General features: G+C 46.4%; 1 protein-coding gene across 1 annotated transcript; it reads right to left on the bottom strand.

Moving 5' to 3' along the window:
• Positions 1-18,303: 18,303 nt before the first annotated feature.
• LOC118940167 (5-aminolevulinate synthase, nonspecific, mitochondrial-like) lies at positions 18,304-21,961 on the bottom strand. The gene is made up of 3 exons (XM_036948447.1): positions 21,958-21,961; positions 20,241-20,405; positions 18,304-18,509 (listed from the first exon to the last, which is right to left on the bottom strand). The coding sequence occupies exons 1-3, from the start codon at positions 21,959-21,961 to the stop codon at positions 18,304-18,306; spliced, it is 375 nt and encodes a 124-aa protein (XP_036804342.1).

A 21,961-nucleotide genomic window follows, 5' to 3' on the forward strand; every position in this document is an offset into this window, starting at 1 on the left:
CTGACTAGGTATCCCCCTTTACAACTGACTAGGTATCCCTTTACAACTGACTAGGTATCCCACTTTACAACTGACTAGGTATCCCCCTTTACAACTGACTAGGTATCCCCCTTTCCCAACTGACTAGGTATCCCACTTTACAACTGACTAGGTATCCCTTTACAACTGACCAGGTGTCCCACTTTACAACTGGCTAGGTATCCCACTTTACAACCTACTAGGTATCCCACTTTACAACTGACTAGGTATCCCCCTTTACAACTGACTAGGTATCCCCCTTTACAACTAACTAGGTATCCCTTTACAACTAACTAGGTATCCCTTTACAACTGACTAGGTATCCCCTTTTACAACTGACTAGGTATCCCTTTACAACAGACTAGGTATCCCATTTTACAACTGACTACGTATCCCCCTTTACAAAGGACTAGGTATCCCCCTTTACAACAGCCTAGGTATCCCTTTACAACTGACTAGGTATCCCAATTCCCCCTTTCCAACTGACTAGGTATCCCCCTTCCCCCTTTCCAACTGACTATGTATCCCCCTTTCCCAACTGACTAGATATCCCTCATTCCAACTGACTAGGTATCCCCATTCCATCTTTCCAACTGACTAGTTATCCCCCTTCCCCCTTTCCAACTGACTAGGTATCCCCATTTCACCTTTCCAAATGACTAGGTATCCCCCTTTACAACTGACTAGGTATCCACCTTTCCAACTGACTAGGTATCCCTCTTTACAACTGACTAGGTATTCCACTTTACCTCTGACTAGGTATCCCCCTTTACAACTGACTAGGTATCCCTTTACAACTGACTAGGTATCCCACTTTACAACTGACTAGGTATCCACCTTTACAACTGACTAGGTATCCCACTTTACCTCTGACTAGGTATCCCCCTTTACAAATGACTAGGTATCCCCCTTTACAACTGACTAGGTATCCCCCTTTACAACTGACTAGGTATCCCCCTTTACAACTGACTAGGTATCCCTTTACAACTGACTAGGTATCCCACTTTACAACTGACTAGGTATCCCCCTTTACAACTGACTAGGTATCCCCCTTTACAACTGAATAGGTATCCCCCTTTCCCAACTGACTAGGTATCCCCCTTTACAACTGACTAGGTATCCCATTACAACTGACTAGGTATCCCCCTTTCCCAACTGACTAGGTATCCCATTACAACTTACTAGGTATCGCCCTTTACAACTGACTAGGTATCCCATTTTACAACTGACTAGGTATCCCTTTACAACGGACTAGGTATCCCCCTTTACAACTGACTAGGTATCCACCTTTACAACTGACTAGGTATCCCTTTACAACTGACTAGGTATCCCCCTTTACAACGGACTAGGTATCCCCCTTTACAACTGACTAGGTATCCCATTTTACAACTGACTAGGTATCCCTTTACAACGGACTAGGTATCCCCCTTTACAACTGACTAGGTATCCACCTTTACAACTGACTAGGTATCCCACTTTACAACTGACTAGGTATCCCACTTTACAACTGACTAGGTATCCCACTTTCCAACTGACTAGGTATCCACCTTTCCAACTTACTAGGTATCCCCCTTTCCAACTGACTAGGTATCCCCCTTCCCTCTTTCCAACTGACTAGGTATCCCCATTCCGTCTTTCCAACTGACTAGGTATCCCCCTTCCCCCTTTCCAACTGACTAGGTATCCCCATTTCACCTTTCCAAATGACTAGGTATCCCCCTTTACAACTGACTAGGCATCCCCTTTTACAATTGACTAGGTATCCCCCTTTCCAACTGACTAGGTATCCACCTTTCCAACTTACTAGGTATCCCCCTTTACAAAGGACTAGGTATCCCCCTTTCCAACTGACTAGGTATCCCCTTTTCCAACTGACTAGGTATCCCCCTTTCCAACTGACTAGGTATCCACCTTTCCAACTTACCAGGTATCCCTTTACAACTGACTAGGTATCCCACTTTACAACTGACTAGGTATCCCCCTTTCCAACTGACTAGGTATCCCCCTTTCCAACTGACTAGGTATCCCTCTTTACAACTGACTAGGTATCCCCCTTTCCCAACTGACTAGGTATCCCCCTTTACAACTTACTAGGTATCCCCCTTTCCCAACTGACTAGGTATCCCCCTTCCAAATGACTAGGTATCCCCCTTTACAACTGACTAGGTATCCCCCTTTCCCAACTGGCTAGGTATCCCCCTTTCCAACTGACTAGGTATCCCCCTTTCCAACTAACTAGGTATCCACCTTTACAACTGACTAGGTATCCCTTTACAACTGACTAGGTATCCCACTTTACAACTGACTAGGTATCCCACTTTACAACTGACTAGGTATCCCACTTTACAACTGACTAGGTATCCCACTTTCAAACTGACTAGGTATCCACCTTTACAACTTACTAGGTATCCCCCTTTCCAACTGACTAGGTATCCCCCTTCCCTCTTTCCAACTGACTAGGTATCCCCATTCCGTCTTTCCAACTGACTAGGTATCCCCCTTCCCCCTTTCCAACTGACTAGGTATCCCCCTTCCCTCTTTCCAACTGACTAGGTATCCCCATTCCGTCTTTCCAACTGACTAGGTATCCCCCTTCCCCCTTTACAACTGACTAGGCATCCCCTTTTACAATTGACTAGGTATCCCCCTTTACATCTGACTAGGTATCCCCCTTTACAACTGACTAGGTATCCCACTTTCCCTTTACAACTGACTAGGTATCGCCCTTTACAACTGACTAGGTATCCCCCTTTACAAATGACTAGGTATCCCCCTTTACAACTGACTAGGTATCCCACTTTCCCTTTACAACTGACTAGGCACCACCCTTTACAGCTGACTAGGTATCCCACTTTACAACTGACTAGGTATCCCCCTTTACAAATGACTAGGTATCCCCCTTTACAACTGACTAGGTATCCCCCTTTACAAATGACTAGGTATCCCCCTTTACAAATGACTAGGTATCCCCCTTTACAGCTGACTAGGTATCCCACTTTACAACTGACTAGGTATCCCTTTACAACTGACTAGGTATCCCACTTTCCCTTTACAACTGACTAGGCACCACCCTTTACAGCTGACTAGGTATCCCACTTTACAACTGACTAGGTATCCCTTTACAACTGACTAGGTATCCACCTTTCCAAATGACTAGGTATCCCCCTTTCCCAACTGACTAGGTATCCCACTTTACAACTGACTAGGTATCCCTTTACAACTGACCAGGTGTCCCACTTTACAACTGACTAGGTATCCCACTTTACAACTGACTAGGTATCCCACTTTACAACTGACTAGGTATCCCCCTTTACAACTGACTAGGTATCCCACTTTACAACTAACTAGGTATCCACCTTTCCAAATGACTAGGTATCCCCCTTTCCCAACTGACTAGGTATCCCACTTTACAACTGACTAGGTATCCCTTTACAACTGACCAGGTGTCCCACTTTACAACTGACTAGGTATCCCACTTTACAACTGACTAGGTATCCCACTTTACAACTGACTAGGTATCCCCCTTTACAACTGACTAGGTATCCCACTTTACAACTAACTAGGTATCCCTTTACAACTGACTAGGTATCCCCTTTTACAACTGACTAGGTATCCCCCTTTACAACTTACTAGGTATCCCCCTTTACAACTGACTAGGTATGCCCCTTTACAACAGACTAGGTATCCCTTTACAACAGACTAGGTATCCCATTTTACAACTGACTACGTATCCCCCTTTACAAAGGACTAGGTATCCCCCTTTACAACAGACTAGGTATCCCTTTACAACTGACTAGGTATCCCCATTCCCCCTTTCCAACTGAATAGGTATCCCCCTTCCCCCTTTCCAACTGACTATGTATCCCCCTTTCCCAACTGACTAGATATCCCTCTTTCCAACTGACTAGGTATCCCCATTCCGTCTTTCCAACTGACTAGTTATCCCCCTTCACCCTTTCCAACTGACTAGGTATCCCCATTTCACCTTTCCAAATGACTAGGTATCCCCCTTTACAACTGACTAGGTATCCACCTTTCCAACTGACTAGGTATCCACCTTTACAACTGACTAGGTATCCCACTTTACCTCTGACTAGGTATCCCCCTTTACAAATGACTAGGTATCCCCCTTTACAACTGACTAGGTATCCCCCTTTACAACTGACTAGGTATCCCCCTTTACAACTGACTAGGTATCCCTTTACAACTGACTAGGTATCCCACTTTACAACTGACTAGGTATCCCCCTTTACAACTGACTAGGTATCCCCCTTTACAACTGAATAGGTATCCCCCTTTCCCAACTGACTAGGTATCCCCCTTTACAACTGACTAGGTATCCCATTACAACTGACTAGGTATCCCCCTTTCCCAACTGACTAGGTATCCCATTACAACTTACTAGGTATCGCCCTTTACAACTGACTAGGTATCCCATTTTACAACTGACTAGGTATCCCTTTACAACGGACTAGGTATCCCCCTTTACAACTGACTAGGTATCCACCTTTACAACTGACTAGGTATCCCTTTACAACTGACTAGGTATCCCCCTTTACAACGGACTAGGTATCCCCCTTTACAACTGACTAGGTATCCCATTTTACAACTGACTAGGTATCCCTTTACAACGGACTAGGTATCCCCCTTTACAACTGACTAGGTATCCACCTTTACAACTGACTAGGTATCCCTTTACAACAGACTAGGTATCCCCCTTTACAACGGACTGGGTATCCCCCTTTACAACTGACTAGGTATCCCCCTTTACAACTGACTAGGTATCCCCCTTTACAACTGACTAGGTATCCCTTTACAACTGACTAGGTATCCCACTTTACAACTGACTAGGTATCCCCCTTTACAACTGACTAGGTATCCCCCTTTCCCAACTGACTAGGTATCCCACTTTACAACTGACTAGGTATCCCTTTACAACTGACCAGGTGTCCCACTTTACAACTGACTAGGTATCCCACTTTACAACCTACTAGGTATCCCACTTTACAACTGACTAGGTATCCCCCTTTACAACTGACTAGGTATCCCCCTTTACAACTAACTAGGTATCCCTTTACAACTGACTAGGTATCCCCTTTTACAACTGACTAGGTATCCCCCTTTACAACTGACTAGGTTTCCCCCTTTACAACTGACTAGGTATCCCCCTTTACAACAGACTAGGTATCCCTTTACAACAGACTAGGTATCCCATTTTACAACTGACTACGTATCCCCCTTTACAAAGGACTAGGTATCCCCCTTTACAACAGCCTAGGTATCCCTTTACAACTGACTAGGTATCCCAATTCCCCCTTTCCAACTGACTAGGTATCCCCCTTCCCCCTTTCCAACTGACTATGTATCCCCCTTTCCCAACTGACTAGATATCCCTCATTCCAACTGACTAGGTATCCCCATTCCATCTTTCCAACTGACTAGTTATCCCCCTTCCCCCTTTCCAACTGACTAGGTATCCCCATTTCACCTTTCCAAATGACTAGGTATCCCCCTTTACAACTGACTAGGTATCCACCTTTCCAACTGACTAGGTATCCCTCTTTACAACTGACTAGGTATTCCACTTTACCTCTGACTAGGTATCCCCCTTTACAAATGACTAGGTATCCCCCTTTACAACTGACTAGGTATCCCCCTTTACAACTGACTAGGTATCCCTTTACAACTGACTAGGTATCCCACTTTACAACTGACTAGGTATCCCACTTTACAACTGAATAGGTATCCCCCTTTACAACTGACTAGGTATCCCATTACAACTGACTAGGTATCCCCCTTTCCCAACTGACTAGGTATCCCCCTTTACAACTTACTAGGTATCCCTTTAAAACAGACTAGGTATCCCTTTACAACAGACTAGGTATACCATATTACAACTGACTACGTATCCCCCTTTACAAAGGACTAGGTATCCCCCTTTACAACAGACTAGGTATTCCTTTACAACTGACTAGGTATCCCCATTCCCCCTTTCCAACTGACTAGGTATCCCTCTTCCCCCTTTCCAACTGACTAGGTATCCCCCTTTCCGAACTGACTAGGTATCCCCCTTTCCCAACTGACTAGGTATCCCCCTTTACAACTGACTAGGTATCCCATTACAACTGACTAGGTATCCCCCTTTCCCAACTGACTAGGTATCCCCCTTTACAACTTACTAGGTATCCCACTTTACAACTGACTAGGTATCCCATTTTACAACTGACTAGGTATCCCTTTACAACGGACTAGGTATCCCCCTTTACAACTGACTAGGTATCCCACTTTACAACTAACTAGGTATCCCTTTACAACTGACTAGGTATCCCCTTTTACAACTGACTAGGTATCACCCTTTACAACTGACTAGGTATCCCCCTTTACAACTGACTAGGTATCCCCCTTTACAACAGACTAGGTATCCCTTTACAACAGACTAGGTATCCCATTTTACAACTGACTACGTATCCCCCTTTACAAAGGACTAGGTATCCCCCTTTACAACAGACTAGGTATCCCTTTACAACTGACTAGGTATCCCCATTCCCCCTTTCCAACTGACTAGGTATCCCCCTTCCCCCTTTCCAACGGACTAGGTATCCCCCTTTCCCAACTGACTAGATATCCCTCTTTCCAACTGACTAGGTATCCCCATTCCGTCTTTCCAACTGACTAGTTATCCCCCTTCCCCCTTTCCAACTGACTAGGTATCCCCATTTCACCTTTCCAAATGACTAGGTATCCCCCTTTACAACTGACTAGGTATCCACCTTTCCAACTGACTAGGTATCCCTTTACAACTGACTAGGTATCCCACTTTACAACTGACTAGGTATCCCCCTTTACAACTGACTAGGTATCCCCCTTTACAACTGAATAGGTATCCCCCTTTCCCAACTGACTAGGTATCCCCCTTTACAACTGACTAGGTATCCCATTACAACTGACTAGGTATCCCCCTTTCCCAACTGACTAGGTATCCCATTACAACTTACTAGGTATCACCCTTTACAACTGACTAGGTATCCCATTTTACAACTGACTAGGTATCCCTTTACAACGGACTAGGTATCCCCCTTTACAACTGACTAGGTATCCACCTTTACAACTGACTAGGAATCCCTTCACAACTGACTAGGTATCCCCCTTTACAACGGACTAGGTATCCCCCTTTACAACTGACTAGGTATCCCATTTTACAACTGACTAGGTATCCCTTTACAACGGACTAGGTATCCCCCTTTACAACTGACTAGGTATCCACCTTTACAACTGACTAGGTATCCCTTTACAACAGACTAGGTATCCCCCTTTACAACGGACTAGGTATCCCCCTTTACAACTGACTAGGTATCCCCCTTTACAACTGACTAGGTATCCCTTTACAACTGACTAGGTATCCCACTTTACAACTGACTAGGTATCCCCCTTTACAACTGACTAGGTATCCCCCTTTCCCAACTGACTAGGTATCCCACTTTACAACTGACTAGGTATCCCTTTACAACTGACCAGGTGTCCCACTTTACAACTGACTAGGTATCCCACTTTACAACCTACTAGGTATCCCACTTTACAACTGACTAGGTATCCCCCTTTACAACTGACTAGGTATCCCCCTTTACAACTAACTAGGTATCCCTTTACAACTGACTAGGTATCCCCTTTTACAACTGACTAGGTATCCCCCTTTACAACTGACTAGGTTTCCCCCTTTACAACTGACTAGGTATCCCCCTTTACAACAGACTAGGTATCCCTTTACAACAGACTAGGTATCCCATTTTACAACTGACTACGTATCCCCCTTTACAAAGGACTAGGTATCCCCCTTTACAACAGACTAGGTATCCCTTTACAACTGACTAGGTATCCCCATTCCCCCTTTCCAACTGACTAGGTATCCCCCTTCCCCCTTTCCAACTGACTATGTATCCCCCTTTCCCAACTGACTAGATATCCCTCATTCCAACTGACGACTAGATATCCCCATTCCATCTTTCCAACTGACTAGTTATCCCCCTTCCCCCTTTCCAACTGACTAGGTATCCCCATTTCACCTTTCCAAATGACTAGGTATCCCCCTTTACAACTGACTAGGTATCCACCTTTCCAACTGACTAGGTATCCCTCTTTACAACTGACTAGGTATTCCACTTTACCTCTGACTAGGTATCCCCCTTTACAAATGACTAGGTATCCCCCTTTACAACTGACTAGGTATCCCCCTTTACAACTGACTAGGTATCCCCCTTTACAACTGACTAGGTATCCCTTTACAACTGACTAGGTATCCCACTTTACAACTGACTAGGTATCCCCCTTTACAACTGAATAGGTATCCCCCTTTCCCAACTGACTAGGTATCCCCCTTTCCCAACTGACTAGGTATCCCCCTTTACAACAGACTAGGTATCCCTTTACAACTGACTAGGTATCCCCATTCCCCCTTTCCAACTGACTAGGTATCCCCCTTCCCCCTTTCCAACTGACTATGTATCCCCCTTTCCCAACTGACTAGATATCCCTCATTCCAACTGACGACTAGATATCCCCATTCCGTCTTTCCAACTGACTAGTTATCCCCCTTCACCCTTTCCAACTGACTAGGTATCCCCATTTCACCTTTCCAAATGACTAGGTATCCCCCTTTACAACTGACTAGGTATCCACCTTTCCAACTGACTAGGTATCCACCTTTACAACTGACTAGGTATCCCACTTTACCTCTGACTAGGTATCCCCCTTTACAAATGACTAGGTATCCCCCTTTACAACTGACTAGGTATCCCCCTTTACAACTGACTAGGTATCCCCCTTTACAACTGACTAGGTATCCCTTTACAACTGACTAGGTATCCCACTTTACAACTGACTAGGTATCCCCCTTTACAACTGACTAGGTATCCCCCTTTACAACTGAATAGGTATCCCCCTTTCCCAACTGACTAGGTATCCCCCTTTACAACTGACTAGGTATCCCATTACAACTGACTAGGTATCCCCCTTTCCCAACTGACTAGGTATCCCATTACAACTTACTAGGTATCGCCCTTTACAACTGACTAGGTATCCCATTTTACAACTGACTAGGTATCCCTTTACAACGGACTAGGTATCCCCCTTTACAACTGACTAGGTATCCACCTTTACAACTGACTAGGTATCCCTTTACAACTGACTAGGTATCCCCCTTTACAACGGACTAGGTATCCCCCTTTACAACTGACTAGGTATCCCATTTTACAACTGACTAGGTATCCCTTTACAACGGACTAGGTATCCCCCTTTACAACTGACTAGGTATCCACCTTTACAACTGACTAGGTATCCCTTTACAACAGACTAGGTATCCCCCTTTACAACGGACTGGGTATCCCCCTTTACAACTGACTAGGTATCCCCCTTTACAACTGACTAGGTATCCCCCTTTACAACTGACTAGGTATCCCTTTACAACTGACTAGGTATCCCACTTTACAACTGACTAGGTATCCCCCTTTACAACTGACTAGGTATCCCCCTTTCCCAACTGACTAGGTATCCCACTTTACAACTGACTAGGTATCCCTTTACAACTGACCAGGTGTCCCACTTTACAACTGACTAGGTATCCCACTTTACAACCTACTAGGTATCCCACTTTACAACTGACTAGGTATCCCCCTTTACAACTGACTAGGTATCCCCCTTTACAACTAACTAGGTATCCCTTTACAACTGACTAGGTATCCCCTTTTACAACTGACTAGGTATCCCCCTTTACAACTGACTAGGTTTCCCCCTTTACAACTGACTAGGTATCCCCCTTTACAACAGACTAGGTATCCCTTTACAACAGACTAGGTATCCCATTTTACAACTGACTACGTATCCCCCTTTACAAAGGACTAGGTATCCCCCTTTACAACAGCCTAGGTATCCCTTTACAACTGACTAGGTATCCCAATTCCCCCTTTCCAACTGACTAGGTATCCCCCTTCCCCCTTTCCAACTGACTATGTATCCCCCTTTCCCAACTGACTAGATATCCCTCATTCCAACTGACTAGGTATCCCCATTCCATCTTTCCAACTGACTAGTTATCCCCCTTCCCCCTTTCCAACTGACTAGGTATCCCCATTTCACCTTTCCAAATGACTAGGTATCCCCCTTTACAACTGACTAGGTATCCACCTTTCCAACTGACTAGGTATCCCTCTTTACAACTGACTAGGTATTCCACTTTACCTCTGACTAGGTATCCCCCTTTACAAATGACTAGGTATCCCCCTTTACAACTGACTAGGTATCCCCCTTTACAACTGACTAGGTATCCCTTTACAACTGACTAGGTATCCCACTTTACAACTGACTAGGTATCCCACTTTACAACTGAATAGGTATCCCCCTTTACAACTGACTAGGTATCCCATTACAACTGACTAGGTATCCCCCTTTCCCAACTGACTAGGTATCCCCCTTTACAACTTACTAGGTATCCCTTTAAAACAGACTAGGTATCCCTTTACAACAGACTAGGTATACCATATTACAACTGACTACGTATCCCCCTTTACAAAGGACTAGGTATCCCCCTTTACAACAGACTAGGTATTCCTTTACAACTGACTAGGTATCCCCATTCCCCCTTTCCAACTGACTAGGTATCCCTCTTCCCCCTTTCCAACTGACTAGGTATCCCCCTTTCCGAACTGACTAGGTATCCCCCTTTCCCAACTGACTAGGTATCCCCCTTTACAACTGACTAGGTATCCCATTACAACTGACTAGGTATCCCCCTTTCCCAACTGACTAGGTATCCCCCTTTACAACTTACTAGGTATCCCACTTTACAACTGACTAGGTATCCCATTTTACAACTGACTAGGTATCCCTTTACAACGGACTAGGTATCCCCCTTTACAACTGACTAGGTATCCCACTTTACAACTAACTAGGTATCCCTTTACAACTGACTAGGTATCCCCTTTTACAACTGACTAGGTATCACCCTTTACAACTGACTAGGTATCCCCCTTTACAACTGACTAGGTATCCCCCTTTACAACAGACTAGGTATCCCTTTACAACAGACTAGGTATCCCATTTTACAACTGACTACGTATCCCCCTTTACAAAGGACTAGGTATCCCCCTTTACAACAGACTAGGTATCCCTTTACAACTGACTAGGTATCCCCATTCCCCCTTTCCAACTGACTAGGTATCCCCCTTCCCCCTTTCCAACGGACTAGGTATCCCCCTTTCCCAACTGACTAGATATCCCTCTTTCCAACTGACTAGGTATCCCCATTCCGTCTTTCCAACTGACTAGTTATCCCCCTTCCCCCTTTCCAACTGACTAGGTATCCCCATTTCACCTTTCCAAATGACTAGGTATCCCCCTTTACAACTGACTAGGTATCCACCTTTCCAACTGACTAGGTATCCCTTTACAACTGACTAGGTATCCCACTTTACAACTGACTAGGTATCCCCCTTTACAACTGACTAGGTATCCCCCTTTACAACTGAATAGGTATCCCCCTTTCCCAACTGACTAGGTATCCCCCTTTACAACTGACTAGGTATCCCATTACAACTGACTAGGTATCCCCCTTTCCCAACTGACTAGGTATCCCATTACAACTTACTAGGTATCACCCTTTACAACTGACTAGGTATCCCATTTTACAACTGACTAGGTATCCCTTTACAACGGACTAGGTATCCCCCTTTACAACTGACTAGGTATCCACCTTTACAACTGACTAGGAATCCCTTCACAACTGACTAGGTATCCCCCTTTACAACGGACTAGGTATCCCCCTTTACAACTGACTAGGTATCCCATTTTACAACTGACTAGGTATCCCTTTACAACGGACTAGGTATCCCCCTTTACAACTGACTAGGTATCCACCTTTACAACTGACTAGGTATCCCTTTACAACAGACTAGGTATCCCCCTTTACAACGGACTAGGTATCCCCCTTTACAACTGACTAGGTATCCCCCTTTACAACTGACTAGGTATCCCTTTACAACTGACTAGGTATCCCACTTTACAACTGACTAGGTATCCCCCTTTACAACTGACTAGGTATCCCCCTTTCCCAACTGACTAGGTATCCCACTTTACAACTGACTAGGTATCCCTTTACAACTGACCAGGTGTCCCACTTTACAACTGACTAGGTATCCCACTTTACAACCTACTAGGTATCCCACTTTACAACTGACTAGGTATCCCCCTTTACAACTGACTAGGTATCCCCCTTTACAACTAACTAGGTATCCCTTTACAACTGACTAGGTATCCCCTTTTACAACTGACTAGGTATCCCCCTTTACAACTGACTAGGTTTCCCCCTTTACAACTGACTAGGTATCCCCCTTTACAACAGACTAGGTATCCCTTTACAACAGACTAGGTATCCCATTTTACAACTGACTACGTATCCCCCTTTACAAAGGACTAGGTATCCCCCTTTACAACAGACTAGGTATCCCTTTACAACTGACTAGGTATCCCCATTCCCCCTTTCCAACTGACTAGGTATCCCCCTTCCCCCTTTCCAACTGACTATGTATCCCCCTTTCCCAACTGACTAGATATCCCTCATTCCAACTGACGACTAGATATCCCCATTCCATCTTTCCAACTGACTAGTTATCCCCCTTCCCCCTTTCCAACTGACTAGGTATCCCCATTTCACCTTTCCAAATGACTAGGTATCCCCCTTTACAACTGACTAGGTATCCACCTTTCCAACTGACTAGGTATCCCTCTTTACAACTGACTAGGTATTCCACTTTACCTCTGACTAGGTATCCCCCTTTACAAATGACTAGGTATCCCCCTTTACAACTGACTAGGTATCCCCCTTTACAACTGACTAGGTATCCCCCTTTACAACTGACTAGGTATCCCTTTACAACTGACTAGGTATCCCACTTTACAACTGACTAGGTATCCCCCTTTACAACTGAATAGGTATCCCCCTTTCCCAACTGACTAGGTATCCCCCTTTCCCAACTGACTAGGTATCCCCCTTTACAACTGACTAGGTATCCCCATTCCCCCTTTCCAACTGACTAGGTATCCCTCTTCCCCCTTTCCAACTGACTAGGTATCCCCCTTTCCGAACTGACTAGGTATCCCCCTTTCCCAACTGACTAGGTATCCCCCTTTACAACTGACTATGTATCCCATTACAACTGACTAGGTATCCCCCTTTCCCAACTGACTAGGTATCCCCCTTTACAACTTACTAGGTATCCCCCTTTACAACTGACTAGGTATCCCATTTTACAACTGACTAGGTATCCCTTTACAACGGACTAGGTATCCCCCTTTACAACTGACTAGGTATCCCTTTACAACTGACTAGGTATCCCCCTTTACAACAGACTAGGTATCCCCCTTTACAACGGACTAGGTATCCCCCTTTACAACTGACTAGGTATCCCCCTTTACAACTGACTAGGTATCCCCCTTTACAACTGACTAGGTATCCCACTTTACAACTGACTAGGTATCCCTTTACAACAGACTAGGTATACCTTTACAACAGACTAGGTATACCATATTACAACTGACTACGTATCCCCCTTTACAAAGGACTAGGTATCCCCCTTTACAACAGACTAGGTATCCCTTTACAACTGACTAGGTATCCCCATTCCCCCTTTCCAACTGACTAGGTATCCCTCTTCCCCCTTTCCAACTGACTAGGTATCTCCCTTTCCGAACTGACTAGGTATCCCCATTTCCCAACTGACTAGGTATCCCCCTTTCCAACTGACTAGGTATCCCCCTTTCCAACTGACTAGGTATCCCCCTTTCCCAACTGACTAGATATCCCTCTTTCCAACTGACTAGGTATCCCCATTCCGTCTTTCCAACTGACTAGGTATCCCCATTTCACCTTTCCAAATGACTAGGTATCCCCCTTTACAACTGACTAGGTATCCCCCTTTACAACTGACTAGGTATCCACCTTTCCAACTGACTAGGTATCCCTCTTTACAACTGACTAGGTATCCCACTTTACCTCTGACTAGGTATCCCCCTTTACAACTGACTAGGTATCCCCCTTTACAACTGACTAGGTATCCCACTTTACCTCTGACTAGGTATCCCCCTTTACAACTGACTAGGTATCCCCCTTTACAACTGACTAGGTATCCACCTTTACAACTGACTAGGTATCCCACTTTCCCTTTACAACTGACTAGGTATCACACTTTACAACTGACTAGGTATCCCCCTTTACAAATGACTAGGTATCCCCCTTTACAACTGACTAGGTATCCCACTTTCCCTTTACAACTGACTAGGTATCCCACTTTACAACTGACTAGGTATCCCCCTTTACAACTGACTAGGTATCCCCTTTTACAACTGACTAGGTATCCCCCTTTACAACTGACTAGGTATCCCACTTTACAACTGACTAGGTATCCCCCTTTACAACTGACTAGGTATCCCCCTTTACAACTGACTAGGTATCCCCCTTTACAACTGACTAGGTATCCCCCTTTACAACTGACTAGGTATCCCACTTTACCTCTGACTAGGTATCCCCCTTTACAACTGACTAGGTATCCCCCTTTACAACTGACTAGGTATCCACCTTTACAACTGACTAGGTATCCCACTTTCCCTTTACAACTGACTAGGTATCACACTTTACAACTGACTAGGTATCCCCCTTTACAAATGACTAGGTATCCCCCTTTACAACTGACTAGGTATCCCACTTTCCCTTTACAACTGACTAGGTATCCCACTTTACAACTGACTAGGTATCCCCCTTTACAACTGACTAGGTATCCCCTTTTACAACTGACTAGGTATCCCCCTTTACAACTGACTAGGTATCCCACTTTACAACTGACTAGGTATCCCCCTTTACAACTGACTAGGTATCCCCCTTTACAACTGACTAGGTATCCCCCTTTACAACTGACTAGGTATCCCTTTACAACTGACTAGGTATCCCCTTTTACAACTGACTAGGTATCCCCCTTTACAACAGACTAGGTATCCCATTTTCCCTTTCTTCCACTATATAATCTCTGTTTATGTCCAAATTGCATTCTCGTCTGCTCTGTTTTTGGATTTCATTCCAATGTGTCACGTTTTCTATGTCTCTCTTTCTTTCTTTCGCTTTCTTTGTGTCTTTGTCTTTCACCATCCCTCTCCTCTGGCTCCTAACTGAATTGCTTTGCAATTAGATACTTGGGTAACAGTTGCTAGCCAGGTTAAACTCGTTTAGATATTGTTACATGTCATGGGAGGAAAACATCAGAGTCCAAATGAGGCAACCAGAAGAGGAATAATGTTTACAGGTAGCAGTGTCCGTTGTCAGGTCATTAGGCCTAGTAATAATATGACTAATAAACGTTTATTTAAACCATACACATCACACTCACATCAAACCACCTCTATTTCACATCGGGTATTTCTACAAAGACATAGTTCCTTTTTTCGTTGTTTTAAAGAGATGTTGAAGCAACCTTGAAACTGTAACCTTACACAATGTTAGCCATCAGAGACGCAGGAAGTTAAGCCAACTCCTGGTTTGACACTGTGGTGCCCTAAACCAGCACGTTTCAGATATCCAGTATTTGAATTGAGCCTGGTGAGTTTCCCTGCATTTCAACACGGTGTTCTCTCAACATTTAAACATCCCAATTCAGCTTCTTATCTACTCAAATGGTTGTATTGTTAATAGCCTTGTTAATTCAGTCCAGTGCTTGTGTTATGTTTGTGAGCCAGGTCATGGAGGACAGAGGTCGTGGAGGACAGACAGACAGGTTGTGGAGGACAGAGATATAGGTAGCGGAGGACAGAGAGACAGGTAGCGGAGGACAGAGAGACAGGTAGTGGAGGACAGACAGACAGGTAGCGGAGGACAGACAGACAGGTAGCGGAGGACAGAGAGACAGGTAGCAGAGGACAGAGAGACAGGTAGCGGAGGACAGAGAGACAGGTAGTGGAGGACAGACAGACAGGTCGTGGAGGACAGACAGACAGGTAGCGGAGGACAGAGAGACAGGTAGTGGAGGACAGACAGACAGGTCGTGGAGGACAGACAGACAGGTCGTGGAGGACAGACAGACAGGTCGTGGAGGACAGACAGACAAGTCGTGGAGGACAGAGAGACAGGTAGTGGAGGACAGAGAGACAGGTAGCGGAGGACAGACAGACAGGTTGTGGAGGACAGACAGACAGGTCGTGGAGGACAGAGAGACAGGTAGCGGAGGACAGAGAGACAGGTAGTGGAGGACAGACAGACGGGTCGTGGAGGACAGAGAGACAGGTAGCGGAGGACAGAGAGACTGGTCGTGGAGGACAGACAGACAGGTCGTGGAGGACAGACAGACAGGTAGCGGAGGACAGAGAGACAGGTAGCGGAGGACAGAGAGACAGGTAGTGGAGGACAGACAGACAGGTCGTGGAGGACAGAGAGACAGGTAGCGGAGGACAGAGAGACAGGTAGTGGAGGACAGACAGACAGGTAGCGGAGGACAGACAGACAGGTAGCGGAGGACAGAGAGACAGGTAGCGGAGGACAGAGAGACAGGTAGTGGAGGACAGACAGACAGGTCGTGGAGGACAGACAGACAAGTCGTGGAGGACAGAGAGACAGGTAGCGGAGGACAGAGAGACAGGTAGCGGAGGACAGACAGACAGGTCGTGGAGGACAGACAGACAGGTCGTGGAGGACAGAGAGACAGGTAGCGGAGGACAGAGAGACAGGTAGTGGAGGACAGACAGACAGGTCGTGGAGGACAGACAGACAAGTCGTGGAGGACAGAGAGACAGGTAGCGGAGGACAGAGAGACAGGTAGCGGAGGACAGACAGACAGGTCGTGGAGGACAGACAGACAGGTCGTGGAGGACAGAGAGACAGGTAGCGGAGGACAGAGAGACAGGTAGCGGAGGACAGAGAGACAGGTAGTGGAGGACAGAGAGACAGGTAACGGAGGACAGAGAGACAGGTAGTGGAGGACAGACAGACAGGTAGCGGAGGACAGAGAGACAGGTCGTGGAGGACAGAGAGACAGGTAGCGGAGGACAGAGAGACAGGTAGTGGAGGACAGAGAGACAGGTCATGGAGGACAGACAGACAGGTCGTGGAGGACAGAGAGACAGGTAGCGGAGGACAGAGAGACAGGTCGTGGAGGACAGACAGACGGGTAGTGGATCCCTTTCAGAGACAGCAGAGCTGCCAAGCCAGGCAGCATTTCTGTTATTATGAACACACTCCACCAATGGCTGTGTTTTGATACACAGTTCATTAAGAAGCTGCCCTACATTTCAGCCTGAGAACTGTTTTTTTATGGTGTGATATTGCTGTTGTGTAAAGGTGTTGATTCTGGCCCACAATGTTTTCACTTTGAATCTGGGTCATCTTATATATCAGGGCTTGGCAGGATGGCCCAGTGGTTAACACGTTGGACTAGTAACCGGAAGGTTGCTGGATCAAATCCCGGAGCTGACAAGGTAAAAATCTGTTGTTCTGCTCCTGAACAAGGCAGTTACCCTACTGTTCCCCAGTAGGCTGTCATTGTAAATAAGAATTTGTTCTTAACTGACATGCCTAGTTAAATGAAGGTCTGTGTCAATTACATATATTCTGGGCTTCATTAGCATTGAGTAAACTCTCTCCCTAGAAACAGGCTTCTTGGTCAGTATCACCAATATAGAACATGGTGGAAAACCTAGTCAGGGCTGTGTCTCCTGTACTTCAGTTATATACTGTCAGAATAAGGCCTTGGTAATTGCTGTGTCTCCTGTTCTTCAGCTATATACTGTCAGAATAAGGCCTTGGTAATTGCCTACTCCCCAGGGCTGTGTCTCCTGTTCTTCAGCTATATACTGTCAGAATAAGGCCTTGGTAATTGCCTACTCCCCAGGGCTGTGTCTCCTGTTCTTCAGCTATATACTGTCAGAATAAGGCATTGGTAATTGCCTACTCCCCAGGGCTGTGTCTCCTGTTCTTCAGCTATATACTGTCAGAATAAGGCATTGGTAATTGCCTACTCCCCAGGGCTGTGTCTCCTGTTCTTCAGCTATATACTGTCAGAATAAGGCCTTGGTAATTGTCTACGCCCCAGAGTCAGGGCTGTGTCTCCTGTTCTTCAGCTATAAACTGTCAGAATAAGGCCCTGGTAATTGCCTACTCCCCAGAGACAGAGCTGTGTCTCTCCTTGTTCAGTGTATAGGCCTGCATGCGGTAAGGGTCTGGATGGACTCGCTGGTGTTCGCTGGGCGCGGCCTTCCTCCCCTTTAAGGGTCTGGATGGACTCGCTGGTGTTTCCTCCGGAGGGCGCGGCCCTCCTCCCCTTTAAGGGTCTGGATGGACTCACAGGCGCCCGCCAGCAGCATGGGGGGCAGAGACGTGGTGAATATGAAGCCTGCAGCGTAACTACGCACCGTGTCCACCAGAGCGGCGGTACTGGCGATGTAACCTCCAACACAGCCAAACGCCTTGCCTGGAAGAAAATAGCAATAACACTAATTAGGACAAAATAACGAATTAAACACTCTTTTGGGGGGGGGGGCGTTATTGGATGTTAAAGGAGACTTTCTGTCACGCCCCGACCATAGAGAGCCCTCTGGGTTCTCTATGGTGTTTTAGGTCAGGGGGGGTCGTGACTGGGGGGGGTTTCTAGGTATTGTATTTCTATTTTGGTGTGTGTGTGTATGGTTCCCAATTAGAGACAGCTGAATGTCGTGACCTCTAATTGGGGATCATGCTTAGTGTGTCTTTTTTCCCACCTGCTATGTGGGATATTGTTGCGTATTAGTGCCTATGTGTGCTACGTGTTTCAGGATCGTTACGTCTTTGTTGTTTTGGAAGTTTCACCTTCATTAAAATGTGGAACTCTACTCAGGCTGCGCCTCGGTCCAATTATTCATACGACAGTCGTGACAGACTATCCCACATAAACAGGACCAAGCAGCGTGCCCAAGAGGTGAAGGAGAGTTGGTCATGGGAAGAGAAACTAGGTGGATGCGAGACCCTTCCTTGGCGGGATTCACCGAGGAGTAAAGGAGGACAGCGACAACGCCGGGATCCACGGTCACAAGGGGTGGTCGGGCCGAGCCGAGGAGAGCCAGAGACCGTCTGGGAGTCGATGGAGCAGTTTGAGGAGGGATGTCGGAGAGAGATGTTGGCTAAGAGTATGGAGTATGCTGTAGCGCAGGCGATTTGATTTGATTTGAGGAGCGTGTCATCAGTCCGGTGCAACCTGTGCCGGCTCCTCATCCACCAGTGTGTGTGTACAGCCCGGAACCTCCAGTGACGGTCCACGGCCCGGAGCTTCCAATAATGGTCCACGGCCCGGAGCTTCCTGCACCGGTGCCATGGCCGGAGCCCAGTCCAGGCACGGTGTCCAGTCCCGCTCCATGGCCGGAGCCTTCCTCTGCGACGGTGCCCAGCCCGGGCACGGCCGGATCCGCGTTCTGAGCGGGTCCTACGTCCTGCATCGGAGCCGCCACCGACGCTAGTTGCCCACCCTAACCCTCCCCATCTAGTTTCAGGTTTTGTGGTCGGAGTCTGCACCTTTGGGGGGAGGGGGGGGGGTACTGTCACGCCCTGACTATAGAGAGCCCTCGGGTATTGTTATGTATGAGTGCCTATGTGCATTACGTATTTCACGATCATTATATCTTTGTTGTTTTGGAAGTTTTTTCCACATTACAATGTGGAACTCTACTCACGCTGCGCCTTGGTCCAATTATTTATATGACGGTCGTGACACTTTCTAGTCCTTTAGAAAGCCCCCAGCGTGGTGTTCACCAGCTGTTCTGTCTGGTCATCTTGACTTGCTTCTATTCCAACAGACAAAGCACCTCTCCAGATTGTCCCAGTGTGTGTGATGATTGGTCTCTCAGCAGTCCCCAGGCTTAAAGGAAATTTAAGAAGCACCGTGGTCTCCTAGCAACAGGTCGTGAACAGATCCTAGTTCCTGTTTCTCCAGTGCCCCAAGGAGGGTTAAGCAACAACAAAGACTGGTTCAGCGATGTGAATGGAACATAGACAAATCTGGAAGTTGTCTAGGAGACGGGGCAGTTTTCAACTAGAACTGAATGGAGGATAAAGCAGGAATTCCTCATTTTTCAGGACAAATCACATCCCTGATTTGTAAAGCCAAGTCAATGGACTTGAAGGTTTAAACATAATTCCCTGGGGCCATTTTGCTTGTTATTTGAGTACTGACCCAGTGTTCCAGAGATGATGTCCATCTTGTGCATGATGCCGTCTCGGTCCCCGATACCTCCTCCCCTAGCGCCGTACAGCCCCACCGCATGGACCTCGTCTACAAACATGATGGCTCCAAACTCATGGGCCACATCACACAACTCATCCAGAGGACACACCGCACCTTTAAGACAAGATACACAGTATTATATTTCAACAGGAGGCATTTTAAACAAGATTACAGTAGGACACAACGCACCTTTAAGAAACAAACGATTAATATCATATAATCTGTTCCATAGAGGTTGGAAAGTATAGAACAACATTATCTAAACAGGGCAGTGTTAATTTTGGAACCTATTTGAGGGAAAGTTTTAGTCTTGAAATATATAAACTCAGCAAAAAAAGAAACGTCCCTTTTTCAGGACTCTGTCTTTCAGAGATAATTAGTAAAAACCCAAATAATTTCACAGATCTTCATTGTAAAGGGTTTAAACACTGTTTCCCATGCTTGTTCAATGAACCATAAACAATTAATGAACATGCACCTGTGGAACGGTCATTAACACACTAACAACTAACAGACGGTAGGCAATTAAGGTCACAGTTATGAAAACTTAGGACACTAAAGAGCCCTTTCTACCCAGGGTCCCTGCTCATCTGCGTGAATGTGCATTAGGCATGCTGCAAGGAGGCATGAGGACTGCAGATGTGGCCAGGGCAATAAATTGCAATGTCCGTACTGTGAGACGCCTCGCAGTGGCAGACCACATGTAACAACACCTGCACAGGATCGGTACATCTGAACATCACACCTGCGGGACAGGTACAGGATGGCAACAACAACAGCCCGAGTTACACCAGGAACACACAATCCCTCCATCAGTGCTCAGACTGTCCACAATAGGCTGAGAGAGGCTGGACTGAGGGCTTGTAGGCCTGTTGTAAGGCAGGTCCTCACCAGACATCACTGGCAACAACGTCGCCTATGGGCACAAACCCACCGTCGCTGGACCAGACAGGACTGGCAAAAAGTGCTCTTCACTGATGAATCGCGGTTTTGTCTCACCAGGGGTGATGGTCGGATTCACGTTTATCGTCGAAAGGAATGAGCATTACACCAAAGCCTGTACTCTGGAGCGGGATCGATTTGGAGGTGGAGGGTCCATTATGGTCTGGGGCGGTGTGTCACAGCATCATCGGACTGAGCTTGTTGTCACTGCAGGCAATCTCAACGCGGTGCATTACAGGGAAGACATCCTCCTCCCTCATGTGGTACACTTCCTGCAGGCTCATCCTGACATGACCCTCCAGCATGACAATGCCACAAGCCATACTGCTCGTTCTGAGTGTGATTTCCTGCAAGACAGGAATGTCAGTGTTCTACCATGGCCAGTGAAGAGCCCGGATCTCAATCCCATTGAGCACGTCTGGGACCTGTTGGATCGGAGGGTGAGGGCTAGGGCCATTCAGAAATATCCGGGAACTTGCAGGTGCCTTGGTGGAAGAGTGGGGTAACATCTCATAGCAAGATCTGGCAAATCTGGTGCAGTCCATGAGGAGGAGATGCACTGCAGTACTTAATGCAGCTGGTGGCCACACCAGATATGGACTGTTACTTTTGATGTTGATCCCCCCTTTGCTCAGTGACACATTATTCAATTTCTGTTAGTCACATGTCTGTGGATCTTGTTCAGTTTATGTCTGTTGAATCTTAAGTTCATACAAATGTTTACACAT

This window comes from Oncorhynchus mykiss, chromosome 17, assembly GCF_013265735.2.
Source record: "Oncorhynchus mykiss isolate Arlee chromosome 17, USDA_OmykA_1.1, whole genome shotgun sequence".
NCBI lineage: Eukaryota > Metazoa > Chordata > Actinopteri > Salmoniformes > Salmonidae > Oncorhynchus > Oncorhynchus mykiss.